The sequence below is a fragment of the Mauremys mutica genome, chromosome 7, assembly GCF_020497125.1.
Source record: "Mauremys mutica isolate MM-2020 ecotype Southern chromosome 7, ASM2049712v1, whole genome shotgun sequence".
Taxonomy (NCBI): Eukaryota; Metazoa; Chordata; order Testudines; family Geoemydidae; genus Mauremys; species Mauremys mutica.
In genome coordinates this window covers 98,498,405-98,519,404 of record NC_059078.1, presented here as the reverse complement: position 1 = coordinate 98,519,404, position 21,000 = coordinate 98,498,405, and the positions used below count along the sequence as shown (strand labels likewise).

Sequence of the window (21,000 nt, the reverse complement as noted above, 5' to 3'; positions counted from 1 at the left end):
AAAGTTTTCATTTAACTTAAATTTCTGGAATAATTAAAGTTCTGTGATCCTGTATTAACATTTATTTTGTGATTCCGTGATTTGTAAAGTAGGCTACAGTTTGATGGGAGAGCTAAAGGAAGTATCCATGTTCTGTAGAAAACGGCACTGGTGATACTTTGGGTAGCACTTTTCTCATTGAGAAGACTAGATCAATATTACAGCATGGTATGAATGAACACTGCTACTGGAGCTATCATCTTTTGGATGATTTTTAAAGCTAAGGTCCTGTGCACTTGTGGTCATCAAGGACTCAGCATTTTTCACAATAGTAGGGATGTTGACCCAGTTTTTTAAAGATATTTAGGCATTGCTGTGCTCAGTATTGCAATGCCTAACTGATTTAGGAGTCTAAATCAACTGTTCAAAAGGAATTTAGGCAGTTAAGAGCCTAAATCCTATTGATTATCTCCCAAATGCCTAAATCTCTTTTGAAAATGAGGCTCCTAAATCAGGTAGGAGTTGCAATGCTGAGTGCAGCAGCACCTAAATACCTTTACAAATCTAGGCCATTAACTCTTGCTAAACAAAATATATCCGAGGAAGCTTTGTTCTTCTAGTTTACTCATTCCCTTTCTTTGTTTTCATTGCTAATCTCGCCTCTTGAATTCAGCTGTCCTACACCAGTCTACCTGTCTGTCAGATTGTTTTATCTTCACAAGCAACTTTAGATTGAAAACTCCCAGGACAGAAAATTTCTCAACCTTTTTGGCTGTAAAATGCCTTTTACTTGTGGGCTTATGGAAATATTATTAGGATGCTATTGCAGAGTTCAGCCTAGACATATAACAAGCCAGTTATAATTTACTATGTTTAGGCTGTCCTTTACTATGTCTGTACCAACCGAATTTGCAACCTTTCAATTCTGACCTAATCAATTCTGAGAACCTACATTTTCAGTGTCACTAACTTAATGGTCTCACCTGAAATTGTGAAGAGAGTCTACATCTGAGCAGTAATGGGTATTGAGGGCTTAGAGTACTGAAGTATAGGACAGATATATATCATGGTTTATTATGCTAATAGTTGGGATATAAATGGAGCACACTTGAAAATCTTTGGGCATCTGGGTAGTCCAGGCATATACTGACAGAAAAATATTGTTGTCATGACAAGTGTGTTGAGACAGACAAAATATATTTTTCTGTGTAGAATACATTCATTTTATATAACATTTCTATGTATGTAGAAGTTATGGCAGGGTTAAGAAATTAAAATCCTTCTTTGATTTTAAAGTATACTTTTAAAATAAAAGGTCTGAAGTATTATGGAAATAATGGAGTCTCTTATAGGATAGGGGAAGAATAAGTAAGGATAACGCTACTTTTACTTGCATACATAATTAACTGTAATGAAGTATTAATTGCAAAGGAAAGTGCTTTTCTGTGTTGCACTGTTTCAACAGACCATTAATGTTGATTTTCAATAAGTCTTGGAACATGGAGAAGTTCCAGCAAACTGGAAGAAAGCTAATGTTGTGCCAGTATTTTAAAAGGCTAAACAAGTTGACCCGGGTAATTATAAGCCTATCAAACTGACATTGATCCTGGGCAAGATAATGGAACAGCTGATACTGGACTCGATTAATAAAGAATTAAAGGAGGGTAATATAATTAATGCCAATCAACATAAGTTTGTGGGAAATAGATTCTATCAAACTACCTTAATATATTTTTTTGATGCGATTACAAGTTTGGTTGATAAAGGTAATAGTGTTGAGATAATATATTTGGACTTTTGTAAGGCATTTGACTTGGTAATGCATGACATTTTGATTAAAAAACTTGAAAGATATAAAATTAACAAGGATCACATTATATGGATAAAAGCTGACTAGCTGATGTCTCAAAATATAATTGTAAATGGGGAATCATCATTGAATGGGTGTGTTTCTAATGGGATCCCGCAGAGATTGGTTCTTGGTCCTATGTTGTTTAACATTTCTATTAATACCCTGGAAGAAAACATAAAATCATCACTGATAAATTTTGCAGATGGCACAAAAAATGGTGGGAGTGGTAAATAATTAACAGGACAGATCACTAGTAGCATGATCTGGACCACTTGGTAAGCTGTGTGTAAGCAAACAGTATGTGTTTTAATATGGCTAAATGCAAATGTATACATCTAGGAGTGAAGAATGTAGGCCATACTTACCGGGGGACTCTGTCCTGGGAAGTTGTGACTTTAAATAAGTTCGGGGGGGGGGCAGGGGTTTGAGTTGGATAATTAGCTGAACATGAGCTCCCAGTGTGATGCTGTGGCCATGAGTGCTCATGCAATTGTTGGATGCATAAAGAGGGGACCCTTGAGTAGGAAGGTTATTTTACCTCTGTATTTGGCACTGGTGCAACTGCTGCTGGAATAGGGTTCAGAGAAGAGCCACGAGAATGACTAAAGGATTAGAAAACATGCCTTATAGTGTTAGACTCAAGGAACTCAATCTATTTATCTTAACAGAGAGAAGGTTAAGGGGTTTCTTAATTACAGTCTGTAAGTACAGATGAGGAGACTGAAGCACAAGGAAGTTGTTACTTCCCCAGTCACATAGCATATCTGACCCGTGGCTCCTGATGCCCAGTCCTCTGCATTTTCCGGCAGAATGAAAGTTATAATAGAAGTCCATGAGGACCATATAATGTTAAATGCTAAAAAGGCCTTCTAAAATAATGTTGTTTGCTCCTTGAGATGTTAGAGGCTGGAAATTCAGTGGAGTTGGTGCACTGAGTGCGTGGGGAGGGAATCCTTGAATTGTAGATCAAATGGCCCCCTCTATATAATTAAGGCAATATTCTCTTTAATTATCTTCAGTGGCTGGGGTACAGATTGTCCAGGACGTGGGGGAATAAAGATTAGAAAATGGTGGTGGGATCTTCAGGGCTCTAATGTAGGTGTGTAGGGCTGTCCAAAGAAAAAGAGTACCTCTCTCAAGAGGGTTTGACAGTTGAACTACCAAAAAATTGATGTCTTTCTACAAGTCCTTGAAGCTTTTCTCCCGTTGAGTTCATTTGTGAAACTGAACAGAACTATTAGGCTTCTGTTCTTGAGGTCAAAGCCCTGATGCTAAAGATAAAAAGAAAGTAGCGGGTAGAAAAGTGAGAGTTGGCACATAGTTGTGCTCCAGAACCTAAGCTATCATTTACAAAGTAAGCAGTTAGCCCTTGTATTTCCAAAAGATATCCATGATTAGAGTGATGACTACATAGTAAGTCTGTACGAGTTTGTAGACAGCTTTGAAACAATAGTTCTGACGGAGATGAGCTGCCCACGTTAATCTCAAAAGGGTATTGACACTGAAACCTACTAAGGATGTTTTAATATCGCATTGTTAACTACATCACAGCTGATTATTTTGGCAGAAAATTTAAGCTAATATACATCTCTAGTGTTATTCAATGAACTGGCAGATTTTGGTGCAGGAGGTTGCTGTCAAGGTTGCCGTGGAGAATGAGGAATTCAAATTTCCAATCTTCTTCTTCTCCCTCTCCTGTCTCTCTCTTCCCCCTCCCCCCACAAAGTGAAGTCATTTCCCCCCCTCCCAAACACATACATCTTTTCCCCAGTAGCAAAAGCCTCAACTGCTCCCAAGCAACTCCAATACTTTCTGCGTATGCAAAGCTCCAACTGTGAAAACCTCAGCAACTTCTACAATACACATTTTCAGCACAGACATGTGGCACAATCAGAGTTGAAAATTTGGGGGCAGTGTAAAATGTGAGGAAAAGAGAGTAAGAGCGTTTGAGGGAGACAGAGGGGAGAAGCAGTATCACATTATTCAGGAGTCCCTCCCAAATTGTATAGGTCCAATAATGTGCTTTATGGGAAATGGAGCCTGGGAAATAATACAGATAATAAATGAAGTGGGAGTAATGAGTCTCCCACTAAATAGAAGAGACTTGATTGATTTAAAAAAAAAAGAGAAAAGGAAAGCTGTTATAAATTTAACATCCAGTTAAAAATTTAAGTATTTAGTGATATTCTTAAAGTAGTGCATACCAGTTGGTCAGTAAAGAAAAAATAGATGTAGATCTGATCTCTGTTTATACAACCTTATTTATTAATGGTACCTAGTAAACATTTTGTTTAATGTCTCCCACCTTTTCATTTATTTAGGTTATAAAAATATACATTTATTTGAAACACTGTGATATAATTATAACTTGCTTGATTTTAGAAGTTCCCTTTCATGTTTTCCATCACAATTTGGAGAAAAGGTTTAATTTGTCATCATTCCCACAAGATGGAGCTCTTTACGTATGTAAGGCATAAAAACTGTGCTGTGCTGGTTACGTTAGGATCATTTTATAATGTAACTTTTTGTGTTATTTGCTGAACCTTAAAGATAGTCTATCAGATAATGTTTTAGATAATACATATATCAACATTTTGTTAATCTGCTTCTATGGAAAGGCACGATGCAGTATAGAAAACAGTAAATATTAGGTGTCCCTATAGACAAGTAGGATGGTCTTGTGGTTAAGAAACTGAACTGGGACATGTGAGATTTAGGTTTTCTTCCTGACTCTGCCACTGACTCTCTGTGTGACTTTTGGCAAGTCACGTAATCTTTTTATGTCTTTTCCTTCTTCAGTATGGGAATAACAATACTTTGCAACCTCCTGTGGGTGTGGTGAGATTATCCTTCCCTACCCTCTGTGAATTAGGGAAGTATTAACCCTTAATGTATTTGAAGTGTTTAGGTGTGAAGCTGGTGAGCCCCATATAAAAACCCGTAAATAAAAAGAAATACTGGTTCTTTTCATTATGTACTGGACACTGCATCATGTTGCACCTGGATATGTGCTTCCAAGAATTTCCTAGTTGATCATTGTTTTGTCGGGAATTGTTTGTTTGATAACATCTTTGATATATTGCCAATCTCTTAGTGCCCAATTATTTCCTCGTTTATGTATTTGAATAGTAAAAATTCAGTGTACGGAGTTTGTTTCGTCACACCATGTTTCAAAGTCCTTTTCTGCGTCTAGGTCTCGTCTATTTTTTTAGCCCTCCTTTTTTTATTAGTATTAAATTGTGATAAATTCACTTAATAAAACTTCCTATTCATGAACAGTGTAGCTAGATAACCTTGGAAAAGGAAGCTCTTTCTTTATCCACATGCTTTGTGTAGAACTGGCAGTGCAAGGTTCCCACCACTGTCCTTCCAACGTGGCATAGTCTTCTTCCAGCAATACTACAATTGACTGGGTAGTATATATTATAGGAAAACCTACAAATTTGTTCTGCTTCATTGAACAATCTGACCCCATAGGTTTCTCTCTGCTGGTTGAACTTGCTAAGCAGAGTGACCAATTGCTTGCTTTTGAGATTTCCCCTCCCCCTCCAGCCAACTGGACTGCCTCTACATTCAACCTTTAATTCATCTTCTCTTTTAGCTCCAAGCAGATGGCTTCAGCTTCTCATAGAGTAGTCCAGCTTGTTTGATGGGCAGAAAATATCTTAAGTGTGACCAAGTCCAAATTCCTTTAACAACATGCTCATAGTTTGCCAATGGTGTTCCTGGAGCAGGTGATGTGTCCACAATATATTCCAAGCCATGTTTTGGTGGCTTCTTTCTCCTCAGCATTCTCATTCCCTCTCCAGGAATACACTGCAAAGTTGTTTCCCTTATGTTTCTGCTCTCTAGGTTCTAGCACGTTAGCCCCTTCCTCTTCTAGCGGAGACAGAATAGTGCTCAGATGATTGTCCCATACTAGGACCCTGGAGTACCACATCATTTGCTGCTCCAGGTCAAGCAGCTTACAGGATTTGCCCATGATGTGGTAGGGGGCTAGAGAGTACAGTTCTCAGCACCCTGCATCACTTTCTTGCATGTATTAGTGGATCAGACTATCTGGGAGTCATGGGATCTGCTTGCTCTTGAAAATAACTTCCTCTTTTATGCAGGGCTGCTCAATACCTCTTTTACTCCTCTGACTTCAACTGCTTTCCCCAGCTGGATATTCTAAGTGTAAGTCAGTATCAAAATGGAAAAAAATCTCGATAATTCAAGGCTCTTGATTTTTTCTCCTCAGAAGCGCCAGGCCTTATCAGGCATTTCAATTCTAGCTTTATTCAGCAAGTAAGTTTCTATGGCTCTAGTAAACCCCCAAGCTCCCCAGAGAGTATAGTCAGAAGAAGGATTTCAGAAGGATGGGAAGTCATACTTCCCTGTAAAGACTTGGAAGGATCGGACTCTTCCCCTCCCCAAGAACTCGGCCAAGATGGTTACAAAAACTTAGAGGGCTCCAGACTCTACATTCCCCAAGTCTTGAACCTCAGACTAAATCTACAGCCTCCTTCCAGACACAGTGGAAACCTGTTGGTCTTGGTCAAAGATTAATCCAGCAGTAGAAGGTCTTTGGGGGGTGGTAGGGAGGGGAGAAATCCTCCACTTTGCTAGAGGCTAACACTTCCCCCATGTACTCTGGGGACAAATAAATGGACTCTACCTTAAGAAAGCAATATGAATCTCCACTTAAATGTCTCAGTAGGTCCCTCAGTATTTTCTTTGTTTCCCAGTTTTCCCTCTGTGGACTCAAGATCTCAGCAACTTTTTAAAAAAGGAATAAAGCTAAATCTCTTTGCTAAAGAATGAGAGGGCGGGGAAAAAGGACATTTTTATGACTGAAATTCACTCCAATGCAGAGAGCCCATCCAAGGGACTCTACATCACATTCTTTGTTAAGGGTTTAAGTGGTATGGAAGGCCTGGAGGAAAGCTTGCCTTGGATTGAAATTACTTATAGCAAATACCCTTTTTTGAAAAATTTAAAGCTAAATTTTTATAGTAAGTTACAGAAATAAAAAATCATATGCTATCATATAGGAAGACTCTCTTAAGGGGATGTCTGTATTGAACGTTCATTTTGTAAGAGAGAACAAAAGCTTGTTGTTTATGAAAATACATGCAGTGACACATCATTCACACTCTGGCTTCCACCAGCCTTGATTAACACTTGCAGAGTGATCCCAACATACTCCTAATCCTGGTCCCCGCTTCCACCTCCCCAATGTGTGTCCTGCACTGTCCAGCCCTTTCCTGGACAGTCAAGATATATTAGCTCCGTTGCCCCTTTAAGGAGATCAGTATTAAACAGGAAAATGAAGCTACCCAAACAATTCACAATGTTGGATTAATTTTAATTAAAAAATAAAACAAGTATATTTAACTACAAGATGATAAGTTTTAAATGAGTACAAGTATAAGGCATTAAAGTTGGAAATGGTTATAAGAGATATAAAGACTAAACTTAACAAACTAGAGTTGGTTCAAGGTGAAGTCACTTACCACATGTTTCTAGAAACATTGCTGACCAAACACTCAGCCAGGACCTGCTGCCGAAATCCAATGTTTTATTTTGTTGTCTTAGGTGAAAAGGAGAGAGAGAGAGATATAGGGGGAGATCCCTTGGGGGTGTTTCTGCCACTCACTTTTATAGTTCAGTCACCCTTTTATTGCATTTTCCTGAGGGTTACCCTGGATGAAGTTCATTCCCACTATGAGGTTGGAGTTATGGAGTTTTGTGTTGAAAGAGGTTTCATGCTGTTGTTTGCTAAGATGCTGATCTGTTTGTTCTTGCTCCCCTTCCTTACCAAAGAATGTCCACTTGATAGGTGATGGCCCATCAGCTTTGATGACATCTGGCTAGAGGCATCAGCTTGTTCTATGTCTTTGAGAAATGGGTTTGCCCACTCCCCAGACTTGTCTGATAAACACACCTCAGTTATAATTTCAACTCACATTTATAAATTTACATATTATGTTACCACACATTTCATCATGATATTATCGACCAGTGAGTTATTAGTTTTCAAATGATACCTCACAAGGCATATTTTGTACAAAGATTATTACAGTAGTTTGTAGGGTGTGAATGCAGGGGTGATTTCCATCACAACTACACCTCTACCCTGATATAACGCTGTCATCGGGAGCCAAAAAATCTTACTGCGTTATAGGTGAAACCGCGTTATATCGAACTTGCTTTGATCCGCTGGAGTGCGCAGCTCCGCCCGCCCCAGAGCACTGCTTTACCGTGTTATATCTGAATTCATGTTATATCAGGCCGTGTTATATTGGGGTAGAGGTGTATATCGTTGCTTATTTTAGTCTTTTCCAATATTTTGGTTTTATTTTATTTTTCCTAATATTTGAGGAACAGTGCAATAAACAACTACAAGGGGGAGATGAAAGTTGAGGCTTCCATGGAAGATGACCTGTCCAAGACTCTCTCTTGTGCTATGACTGTTCGCCTATAGGTGTCAGCAAAATGGAAAATATTTTTAGTTTTGTGAATAAAGTACTCAAAATTCAGATGTATGAACTATCTCAATACACGGCCAAAAACTCTGTCCAAATTACAGTATTTCGGTGTTTTTTCTTAAAGCCCAGGTCAGGTGATTGGTGCTGGAACAATTTTTATAGTGGGGGTGCTGAAAGCCACTGAACTAAACTGTAAACCCTGTATATAATGGAAACCAGTTCAAGCCAAGGGGTGCGGCAGCAACCCCAAACCACCTACTTCCAGCACCTATAATTACATGAGAATCTTGGCTTTCCTTTTGGGAGGGAAATAGTAAGTTTCTAGCCCTTCTGGTTGTGAAGAAAAGACTGAAAACATGAAAAGGCCCAAAAACTAGAAGGCAAATTAAAATAATTCAGTTTTTTAAAAAATCTCATGATTTTTAAACCAATTTCATAATTTTGGGAGTTTGATGATTTTTGAACACTTGGGGTTGGCAATACTAAAACTTCAATGGCTTCCTTGACTCTTGCATTCTCTGGCCTGGTCTACACTAGGCGTTTAAATCGGTTTTAGGAGCATAAAACCGATTTAACGCCAAAACCGTCCACACTAGGAGGCACCTTATATCGATTTTAATGGCTCTTTAAATCGGTTTCTGTACTCCTGCCCGACGAGAGGAGTAGCGCTAATATCGGTATTAACATATCGGAATAGGGTTAGTGTGGCCGCAATCGACGGTATTGGCCTCCGGGAGCTATCCCACAGTGCACCACTGACCGCTCTGGACAGCATTCTCAACTCGGATGCACTGGCCAGGTAGACAGGAAAAGCCCCGCGAACTTTTGAAATTCATTTCCTGCTTCCCCAGCGTGGAGAGCTCATCATCACAGGTGACCACGCACAGCTCATCAGCACAGTTAACAATGCAGTCTCCTGAGAATCGAAAAAGAGCCCCAGCATGGACCGCTCGGGAGGTAATGGATCTGATCGCTATATGGGGAGAGGATTCAGTGCTAACAGAACTGCGTTCCAAAAGACGAAATGAAAAAGTATTTGAAAGAATTTCTAAGTCTATGACGGATAAAGGCCACAGCAGGGACTCCGTGCAGTGCAGAGTGAAAGTTAAGGAGCTCAGACAAGCCTACCAGAAAACCAAAGAAGCAAACGGAAGGTCCGGGGCAGGTCGAAAAACATGCCGCTTCTATGCTGAGCTGCATGCAATTTTAGGGGGCTGCGCCACAAGTACCCCACCCCTGACCGTGGATTCCGAGGTGGGGGTTGTAATCTCTGCCATGTCAGACGGGGAAGATGAAGATGAAGAAGAGGAGGAAGACCTCGCAGAGAGCACACAGCACTCCGTGACCCCCAGCAGCCAGGAGCTTTTTATCACCCTGACGGAATTACCCTGCTCCCAGCCCTCACAAGCAACTATTCCAGAGAATGACGCCATGGAAGGGAGCTCTGGTGAGTGTACCTTTGCAAATAGCAAACAGTGTTTTTTAAGCAAGCCTTTTTTAATGATTGATTTGCCCTGAGGACTTGGGACGCATTCGCAGACAGTATAGTTACTTAGAAAAGTTTGTTAACATGTCCGGGGATTGAGAGGAAATCCTCCAGGGACATCTCGATGAAGCGCTCCTGTAGGTACTCCAGAAGCCTTTGCAGAAGGTTTCTGGGCAAAGCATCCTTGTTCCGCCCACCATGGTAGGACACTTTACCATGCCATGCATGTAGCAAGTAATCAGGTATCATTGCGTGGCAAAGCATAGCGGCGTATGGTCCCGGTGACTGCTGGCATTCAAGAAGCATGCGCTCTTTATCTTGTTCTGTTATCCTCAGCAAAGTGATATCGTTCAGGATAACCTGGTTAGAAATCAGGAATTTAAGTAAGGGGGGGTGGCCATTTTTCTACTGGGTTCGTGGAATGCAGCAGCTTAAAAAAAACACTTTCCTGCACGTAGCGAAGCGGGGGGAGGGGAGGAGTGAAATGCCGATGATCTTTTCTGTTTGGTCACCGGCGAGGCGATCTTCCCCAAGCTACCGGACAAGCAGTGGGTGGGGGGGAGGGGGAAGGTTGTTGATTAGCAGGGAGCTAGCATGGTATTAGCCATGCGTTGGGGGGGGAGGGGTAAATCACTGAGACAGTGGCTTACCATGGCCGCATGCAAGCTGAATCCTGATGCCTGGACCTGTGTCTGAGATCTGTAACCCAAGAGTTGCAAGCAGGCACTATTAAGATGAAAAATGCGACCTTGTAGGGAAATCACATGTGCTATGTAAGGTGAATAGTGCTTTTCACTGTGAAAGAGTATAACCATTGTTCTGTAAAATGTATCTTTCTAAATATTTATCTCCCTCATGCAGCTGCAAATATTTCAAGCGTCCCTCCTCCATCCCAAAGGCTAGCACAGATAAGGCGGAGGAAAAAGAAGACGCGAGATGAGATGTTCTCGGATATTATGGAAGTTACACGCAATGAAAGAGCTCATCTGAATGAGTGGAAGGACGTGGTTTCAAATTACAGGAAAGAGGCCAGTGAACGTGAGGACAGGAGGGATGAACGTGAGGACAGGAGGGACAACCGAGATGAGAGGTGGCGGCAGGAAGACCGGCAGGAAAATCAGCGGTGGCGGCAGGAAGATCAGCGGTGGCGGGATGCAACTCTGGGGCTGCTGCGTGATCAAACTGACATGCTCCGGCGTCTTGTGGAGCTTCAGGAACGGCAGCAGGATCACAGAGTGCCGCTGCAGCCCCTGTATAACCACCCTCCCCCCTCACCATGTTCCTTAGCCTCCTCACCCAGACATGTAAGAACGCGTGGGGGGAGGCTCCGTGCACCCGCCCACTCCACCCCCGTGGACAGCCCAACCAGAAGGATGTCGTTACTCTGAATTTTATTTTTTTAATGGCCTTCTCCATCCCTCCTTTCCTCCTCCCAAAGCACACCCTTACTTCTCTCCCTCTTTTTATAATGAATCAATAAAGAATTCATGCTTTTTAAATGAGTGACTTTATTTGCATAAGTAAGCTGTACTCGAAGGGGGAGGGGGAGTTGCTTACAGGGACTGAGTCAATCAAGGGGGTTGGGTGTTCATCAACAAACACAGCAGTCACACTGTACCCTGGCCATTGATGAAGCTCGTTTTCAAAGCTTCTCTGATGCGCACCGCTTCCTGGTGTGCTCTTCTAATCTCCCTGGTGTCTGGCTGCGCGTAATCAGCGGCCAGGTGATTTGCCTCAGCCTCCCACCCCGCCATAAAGGTCTCCCCCTTACTCTCACAGAGATTGTGGAGAATACAGCAAGCAGCAATAACATAGGGGACATTGGTTTGGCTGAGGTCTGAGCGAGTCAGTAATGTGCGCCAGCGCGCCTTTAAACGGCCAAATGCACATTCCACCACCATTCTGCACTTGCTCAGCCTGTAATTGAACAGATCCTGACCACTGTCCAGGCTGCCTGTGTATGGCTTCATGAGCCATGGCATCAAGGGGTAGGCTGGGTCCCCCAGGATAACGACAGGCATTTCAACATCCCCAACTGTTATTTTCTGGTCTGGGAAGTAAGTCCCTTGTTGCAGCCGTTTAAACAGAGTAGTGCTTCTGAATACGCGAGCGTCATGAACCCTCCCTGGCCATCCCGCGTGGATGTTTGTGAAACGTCCCTTGTGATCCACCAGTGCTTGCAGCACCATTGAAAAGTACCCCTTCCGGTTTACGTACTGGGTGCCCTGGTGCTGCGGTGCCAAGATAGGGATATGGGTTCCATCTATCGCCCCCCCACAGTTAGGGAATCCCATTGCAGCAAAGCCATCCACTATGGCCTGCACGTTTCCCAGAGTCACAACCTTTCGTAGCAGCAGCTTAGTGATTGCTTTGGCTACTTGCATCACAGCAGCCCCCACAGTAGATTTTCCAACTCCAAATTGATTCCCGACTGACCGGTAGCTGTCTGGCGTTGCAAGCTTCCACAGGGCTATCGCCACTCGCTTCTCTACTGTGAGGGCTGCTCTCATCTTGGTATTATGGCGTTTCAGGGCAGGGGCAAGCAAGTCACAAAGTTCCATGAAAGTGCCCTTACGCATGCGAAAGTTTCGCAGCCACTGGGAATCGTCCCACACCTGCAACACAATGCGGTCCCACCAGTCAGTGCTTGTTTCCCGGGCCCAAAATCGGCGTTCAATGGATAGAATCTGCCCCATTACCATCAGGATCTCCAAAGCGCCGGGGCCCGCGGTTTGAGATAATTCTGTGTCCACGTCCTCATCACTGTCATCGCCGCGCTGCCGTATCCGCCTCTTACTCGCCTCGGTTCGAAGGTCCTGGTTCAGCATATACTGCACGAGAGTGCGCGAGGTGTTTAAAACATCCACGATTGCGGTATGGAGCTGAGCAGGGTCCATGCTTGCTGTGCTATGGCGTCTGCACGGTTCACCAAGCAAAAAAGGCGCGAAACGGTTGTCTGCCGCTGTCAGGGAGGGAGGGAGGGGTGAGGCTGTACCCAGAACCACCCGCGAAAATGATTTTTGCCCCATCAGGCACTGGGATCTCAACCCGGAAATGCCAAGGGGCGGGGGAGGCTGCGGGAACTATGGGATAGCTACGGGATAGCTACCCACAGTGCAACGCTCCAGAAATCGACGCTAGCCTCGGACCATGGACGCACACCACCGATTTAATGTGTTTAGTGTGGCCGCGCACACTCGATTTTATAAAATCTGTTTTACAAAACCGGTTTATGCAAATTCGGAATAGTCCCGTAGTGTAGACGTACCCTCTGTGTTACTATTCCAACAGTCATCTGTCTTGCCCGCCACTGTGACCATGTCAAGTCACTGTTCTAATCCTTTGATTGCCTTTCCCTCACTGATCAGATTTAAGGACTCTGTCCTTTTCTCTGCTGTTTAGCTGCCCATACCTCTCACTCCTCTTTGAAGCTTCTGTTGAAGCTTAAAGATTAATCACCCACTATATCCTTTCCTTGCCCATTCTGATGTCTATGCCTTCTTCATGTGACTACTAGTCCCCTGAGCAAATTCAACAAGCTAAATGTTCAATTCTTCCATGAGGCCTATAAATCCTAGTTCCACCTTCAAAGAATTAACAAATCAACCCACCACCCCCACCCTTGCAAAAAAACCCCGAAAATTCCAAAACCAAATTTTATTAAAACAAGTGGAATTAACAAACTACATTTTCAACTTTGCTTTTTATTGTATCTGCTTCCTAGTCCTCAATTGTATGTCATCAGTAGGATTATAAGCAGCTCAGGAAAAAGAACCCAGACTCCTTACTTGTCTGTGAAGTCCCAAAGCCAAAGTTTTCAAACTGAATGCCTAAAATTAGGCAACTAAATCCATAGTTAGGATCCTTAATAAAAACAGCCTGATTATCAAAAGGGCTGACGTCAATAGGAGTGATGGTGGCTCACCACTTCTGAACATCAGACCACTTTTGTGTGCCTAGGCATAGATTTAGATGGAAACTTTATGCATCTGGGTTTTAAAATATTGGCCCTGTTGCACTCTTGGAACTCTATATAAATCTTTTTATGAGAAAAAAAGATTGCATTTTATTAGTTACTGTTGATTGTAGTCCACTAGGGGGCTGAATGCTTCAGGATATTTCTTAACTGTGTTTGGCTAGAGTCATGGAAAATGTATTTAATTGGGCAAATCTGTTGTTAGACATACTAGAAAAATAAATATGTATATTTGCACCTCTTTATATTTAATAAACAGTGGAATTTGATGAAAAAGTGATCTATGCTATTTGAAGTAGTTAGAGAAGCTGAGTCTTTTGTACTCATATTTGAGCATAAGAGCATAAGTAACCGACCAGTGAGGCTGAGGTCAACCATGATATAACTGGTTAAGCACTGGGATTAATGCCATAAGGGTCAGGTTCAGAGCTCGGTTTTGAATTATGTCTTTTGTTTAATAATATCAGCGGTGTGGGTCACAAATTATGTCATTGTGATACCAAGTTTGAATTTAAAAGATGAAAACCTTAAGATTTCAGTAATGGTCCCTACCTGTTATACTAAACTATTCAGAAAAAAGAAAGTTCTGTTTTGTAATTTGTATTTAACAGGTCTGTATATGATGACCAGCCAAATGCACACCAAAGATTTATGGAAAAACTAGATGCTTGCATACGTAATCATGACAGAGAGATAGAAAAGATGTGTAATTTTCACCATCAGGGCTTTGTGGATGCTATTACAGAACTTCTTAAAGTAAGGGCTGATGCAGGAAAATTAAAGGTAAGAAACTACTTATTTAAACTTCTGTATATTGCTGTCATTGATTAATACTAGATGGAATGTTTCTTCTTTAAGGGATAAGACTTTCATGATATACATACACATCCTGATGTTTACAATTAATTTTTTCAGAAATTGTATAGCTTTTCAGAAATGTCTTGTCTACTATAATAATACATTTGCCATGTTCATATCTTTTTAGGTCTCATTTTATGATTTCTTCATTTATAATTTTTTATAAAACATTGCCAAAAATAAATATATCAAGTAATTCTGGAAGACTTTTAAAAGGCAAAGTATTGATAAAAGCAATATTTCTTATAACAGGTCTTGTGTTTTTCTCAGTTTGATTACCAAATTATGTATAAGACCTCTCAATTTCAGATTCAGAAAAAATATTGTTAGAAATCTTGATTCTTTTGGAAAGCCTCCACTTGCAGTTGCACATTTTTAAAAAAGTGTTCTTGTGCTCCCCAAAAGAGTAGGTGGTGTTGTGGTATTCATTAGAAGTGAGGACTAAGGTTTACTCAGAAGTCAGAATGCAGAATAATGAATTGTGAGACCTGTCCCTTTTAGCTCTCTTTACACTTTGGAAAGCAAAATATGCACACCAGACAGAATGAGCGTAGTTCACCAGAGGTTATGATTAGAAGAGCATTATATAAAGGATATTCAGATAACAAGAGACCAAATACAGCGTCAATGAGGTCATTGAGCATCTTTGTTTGGAAATTAATGAGATTTTTAATAAACTAGAATGTGCTTCCTTATTATGATGACCTAATGAGTCACTTAATATGTGGGAAAATCTGAGGTCGAGCTTTGCCTGCACCTGCAGCATTAAAATGTTGCTGTGGTTTGGAGATTTCCACGTTTGATGTTAATCAACCACCCAGTGTTTGCATTCAGCAAAGTATGAATGTTTAATTACCATAAAATGCAATCACCATATCTTACAGACAATGAATGGCACATAGAGCTCATTGAGGTTATCAAAAAGGGACCAGTGATCAATTGGGTCAATGATTTGAATTGTTTGACAGACCTACAGAAACAAGTAAAGTTCAAAAATCCCAAGTAAATTCGAGAAGTTTGCCACAGAATCTGTTAGAAAGAACTGTCATAAGTAATTGAAGTTAACAAAAGCCCTTTGCAATCAAAAGTTCAAGTTCAAGCTGTAGAGTTAATTTGAATTTGCATTTCTTTGTTCTAAATTTCTCATGAAGCATGATCTAATTACAAGGGTGAGCAGTTACATCAGGGCAATATATGCATATTTGTCTAACAAAGGTGAAATTATTTTTAAGGTCCAAGTTACTGATACCAACCGAAGGCTTCAAGATGCTGGGAAAGAGGTGAGAAAATGGTTTTTAATTGAACATTTGCAGCAAATTAAATTTGTTTGCATAATTTAATTGTAATTTTTTACAAAATATCTAAGGTGATAGCCCAAACAGAGGAAATCATCCGATGTAGAATTCAGCAGCGGAATATTACAACAGTAGTGGAAAAACTGCAGTTGTGTCTTCCAGGTGAGTTACAAATATGTGCAATAGTGACATTTGGCTAAATACAATAGCCAATGAGATAAGTCATTGTACCCAAAACACAACAGCAGTATTATTTTTTTCTCTCCTATTTCAATGTTCTGTAACATGAAATTTAGCAGAAGAGTTACTAGGATCTTACAAATGTGTCCAAATTTAGATCTCATTATGGTATATTTATTCTTTAATAATTGTAATAGAGTAAACATACAGCCTTGTTAGCAAGCTAACAACGAGAGGACATAGATTGTACGAAAAAATTAAGCATGTGTATTTTTATCATACAATAAATATGTTTGCATTTAAACCTTTGAAGTTGTTGTTTAATATTTATTTTCCTGTGGTTAAAAATTTAAGGGAAAACATAAAGTTTGTGAATGTTATTTATAGTATCATCTTTCAACATTGTGCAGTATCACAATAGTTTGTTATGAAACAGCACCATCTTGAGACATTGTTTCGTATATAGTTAGAGAACATTGCATTTCACAGTGTACATTTATAAAGACTGACTTCTGTTTATAACGTTGGCAGATAGGTTTGAATCTTTTTCTTGGTACTACGTAATCTTTCTGTTGTGACTTGGGATAATGACAGTAGATGGTACTGTTGCCTTTCTATGAACTGTTCCCATTAACTGATAATACATATGAAATTCCCCAGGTTTTTTGTGGTGTGCTATGAACATAATTAATTGACAGATATTTAAACAAAAGTTGGTGTGTTTACATTGAGAAATGTTTGAAACTACTGTTTCATTTTAAATTCTTTACTGTTTAACTTCTCTTTAATAGTTTACTTTTTTTCTCTTAATCTGCAATCTAGAACCTTATTTTTGCTACTTCTGGTTGCTCTTCATATTGTAATATGTTATTGAGAAAAGTGTGTAAGTGAAACTAAGACTAAAATAATATACAGTTTATACTTTTCATTTTAAAGTATATATTCTTTTTCTTATTAACTAGAGTATTTAATTTGCAATAAGATCTAAATGGGTTAATATTTTTGTTTTATATAGTACTGGAAATGTACAGCAAACTAAAAGAGCAGATGAATGTAAAAAGGTGAGTGAATTTCTTTCTGTCACTGAAGTGTAACTTTTTTAATGAATGGGTTCATCTACTTGTCTTTTACAATTATTAACAAAATGATAAAGACTAGTGAGGTCAAGACATAGTGAATCATATAGTCAGGTCTTTTCATCATTCCTTGCCCTTGTTTCAAGTATGCCATTACAAATTAACAGACATTACATGAAGAATAAAACAATTCTAGGATCTTAATTAACAAACTTGAGAAAACAGTTTTTACTTAAGCATGAATGCAATAGAAATATATTTTAGGACATGAAGTATAAACTTTTATTAATACTCTAAAACAATTTAAGGACCAAGAATAAAAGTGGTCCTTAGGGAGTTCAGTAGAAATGGTAAAATAATGGTCCCTTTTTGGTTCATTAATACCCCGGTAATCTATCACAGTACATGAAAATATATAATTTACTTTCCCATATATCTTCCTTTAGTGGCAGAAATTTTGTTAGTCTCTTATTTATTTGAAACAATGTGTAAAGATTTTCTCTCTACTATATGCACAAAAATGTGAACTCTAAAAGACATTCCCTAGACGTCAGAGTTGGATTAAGTGTTTGCTGTTTACTACCTATGGGCTAGATCACTGGTTTGCAATCTTCTCAGGCCTGGTCTACACTACGAGTTTATCTCGAATTTAGCAGCGTTAAACCGAATTAACCCTGCACCCGTCCACACAACGAAGCCCTTTATTTCGATATAAAGGGCTCTTAATATTGATATCTGTACTCCTCCCCGATGAGGGGAGTAGCGTTGAAATCGGTATTGCCATTTTGAATTAGGGTTAGTGTGGCCTCAATTCGATGGTATTGGCCTCCAGGAGCTATCCCACAGTGTACCATTGTGACCGCTCTGGACAGCAATCTGAACTCAGTTGCACTGGCCAAGTAGACAGGAAAAGCCCCGCAAACTTTTGAATTTCATTTCCTGTTTGCCCAGCGTGGAGAGCCTATCAGCACAGGTGATCATGCAGTCCCAGAATCAAAAAAGAGCTCCAGCATGGACCATACGGGAGATACTGAATCTGATCTCTGTATGGGGAGATGAATCTGTTCTATCAGAACTCCGTTCCAATAGACAAAATGCCAAAACGTTTGAAAAAAATCTCCAAGGCCATGATGGACAGATGCTACAACAGGGACTCAACACAGTGCTGCGTGAAACTTAAGGAGCTGAGATAAGTGTACCAGAAAGCCAAAGAATCAAATGGACGCTCAGGGAGGGAGAGGCGACTGATGACTGTAGCTATCCCACAGTTCCCACACTCTCCGAAAACCATTTGAATTATGGGCTGAGCTCGCAAAGCCTGAAGGGTCAAAAACATTGTTGCGGGTGGTTCAGGGTATATGTCGTTGCCCCCTCTCCCCCCCCCCCGTGAAAGCAAAGGGGAAAAAATCGTTTCTCGCCTTTTTTCAATGTCACCGTATGTCTACTGGATGCTGCTGGCAGATGCGGTGCTGCAGCGCTAAACAGCAGCATCCCCTCCCCTTCCCTTCCTGATGGCAGACGGTGCAATAGGACTGGTATCCGTTGTCGTCATCCCGTGAGTGCTCCTGGCTGGCCTCGGTGAGGTCAGCCAGGGGCGCCTGGGCAAAAATGGGAATGACTCCAGGTCATTCTCTTCTTTAAGTTTTGTCTAATGGAGATTCAGTCCTGCCTGGAATATCATGCCAGCTGGAGGCTTCTACCTCAGGCTGCTCTCCCCAGTGAGCTGCACTGTGCGGTCGCGCCTACCCCAGCCTACCCCTTGCTACCAGGGCTCACAATCAGATACTTAGACCTCTACATTTTGCTGCAAATAAAAAAATTAAGCTGCCGTTTAGAACTGTCCCCCAACATACATATTCTGGGACATTTTGTATTTTACCAGTGTCAACTAAAGGCCCACACACAAATGGAGATTCAGTCCTACCTGTGCTTCTATCCTAGTGCTTGTCAAAGATTCCCATTTTCAGCTATAGGCTGAGTAAGTGCAGAATGGTGGTTCACTCTACTTTGCTGTAAGCCAATCGCCCTCCCCTCTCCCCTTCGATCTCTGCTTGCAGAGGCAATAAAGTCAGTGTTGTTTCTTATTCATGCATTCTTTATTACTTCGTCACACAAATGGGGGGATAACTGCCATGGTAGCCCAGGAGGGGTGGAGGAGGAGGGAAGCAATGGGTGGGGTTGTTGCAGGGGCACCCCCTAGAATGGCATGCAGCATATCATTTCTGCGGGATGTCTGGGGCTCTGACCCGGAGCAGCTGTGCTCTCTGGTTCTTTAGTAGGCTTGCCCGATAGTCCAGACAGGACTGACTCTCCCTTTGGACAAAACGTAAAGAAGGGAATGACCTGGGGAGTCATTCCCATTTTTGTCCATGCGCCCCCGACCGACCTCACTGAGGCCGGCCAGGAGCACCCATGACAGCAGTTCAGTACCGCATCTGTTAGCAACATCCAGTAGACTTACAGTGACAGTGAAAAAAGGCTGAACAGGCTCCATGGTTGCCGTGCTATGGCGTCTGCCTGGGCAATCCAGGGAAAAAGGTGCGAAATGATTGTCTGCCGTTGCTTTCACGGAGGGAGGATTGACTGACGACATTTACCCATAACCACCCACGACAAATTTTTGGCCCCATCAGGCATTGGGATCTCAACCCAGAATTCCAATGGGCGGGGGAGACTGCGGGAACTATGGGATAGCTACCCACAGTGCAATGCTCCGGAAGTCGACGCTTGCCTCGGTACATGGACGCACGCCGCCGTATTAATGTGCTTAGTGTGGCCGCGTGCACTTGACTTTATACAATCTGTTTCCAAAAATCGGTTTCTGTAAAATCGGAATAATCCCGTAGTGTAGACATACCCTCAGAGTAAGGGGCAGCATGTTGTTGCATTCTCTTTGGAGCCGCCCAAGACGGAGACTAACTCCTAGTCACAGTCTCCTACCCACTGTTCTGGGAAGAGGAAGTAAACTCCCTGGACCTATACTCATTGTAGTGTATGCTCCTGCTCCGTAACGTACAGATATCACTTTCTGCTTGCTAGAATAGCTGTTCTGCGAAGCCCCCTGCTTCCTGCATGCTGCAAGTGGTGATACAGCACACTAGTTAAAGCGGTTATGCCCTCTCACTTCCTTGCACTATTGCATAGGACAGGAACAGTCTGGCTTTATAATTGGCAGGGGTGTTAAATTACTGAGCGGAATCATGGAGGGATCGCATGAGTGAGCTACAATGGCAGTTAGTTTTTTAGCAGCATTTTGATTTCAGGTGATCTGTTATTTTTGTAGTTTGACTCCCATTGGTTCTTCGGGATTGATTGTTTTTTTTACTATTCTTGAGAATTCATCAGTGCTCTTCAAAGCTAAAAATAACCTTCAGTCCTCTAAAGATTTAGGGCTATGTCACCTCCTGTAGAAAAATTTGCAGGAGAGGAACTGTTACATGGGAAACTGCAAGTCAAGAACTGTGGCATTACAGAGGTATCAGCCCAACAGAGTAGGGATTAGGACATGTCATCATCATCCCACTAGAAGGAATGCCAAAGCGGGAGGTCCTCCAATAGCATCAATATCCTCAGAGCTGCATTGAAATCCCATGGAGGTCTAGAGCACTGGCTCTCAACCTATCCAGACTACTGTATCCCTTTCAGGAGGCTGATTTGTCTTGCGTACCCCGTTTCACCTCACTTAAAATGATTTGCTTACAAAATCAGACATAAAAATACAAAAGTGTCACAGAACGCTATTACAGAAAAATTGCTTACTTTCTCATTTTTACCATATAAAATTAATGGATTGGAATATAAATATTTTACTTATATTTCAGTGTGATA

The 21,000-nt window shown here is 41.2% G+C and overlaps 1 protein-coding gene across 8 annotated transcripts in view; it reads left to right on the top strand.

Moving 5' to 3' along the window:
- The window catches only part of EXOC6 (exocyst complex component 6), a 192,265-nt gene that overhangs the window by 30,465 nt on the left and 140,800 nt on the right, over positions 1–21,000 (top strand). For all 8 annotated transcript variants that reach the window (XM_045023841.1, XM_045023843.1, XM_045023842.1 and 5 more), the window contains exons 2-5: positions 14,375–14,546; positions 15,854–15,901; positions 15,988–16,078; positions 17,112–17,157. In XM_045023841.1, the coding sequence (XP_044879776.1) occupies positions 14,375–14,546; positions 15,854–15,901; positions 15,988–16,078; positions 17,112–17,157 (357 nt within the window). The remainder of the gene's footprint in view (positions 1–14,374; positions 14,547–15,853; positions 15,902–15,987; positions 16,079–17,111; positions 17,158–21,000) is intronic.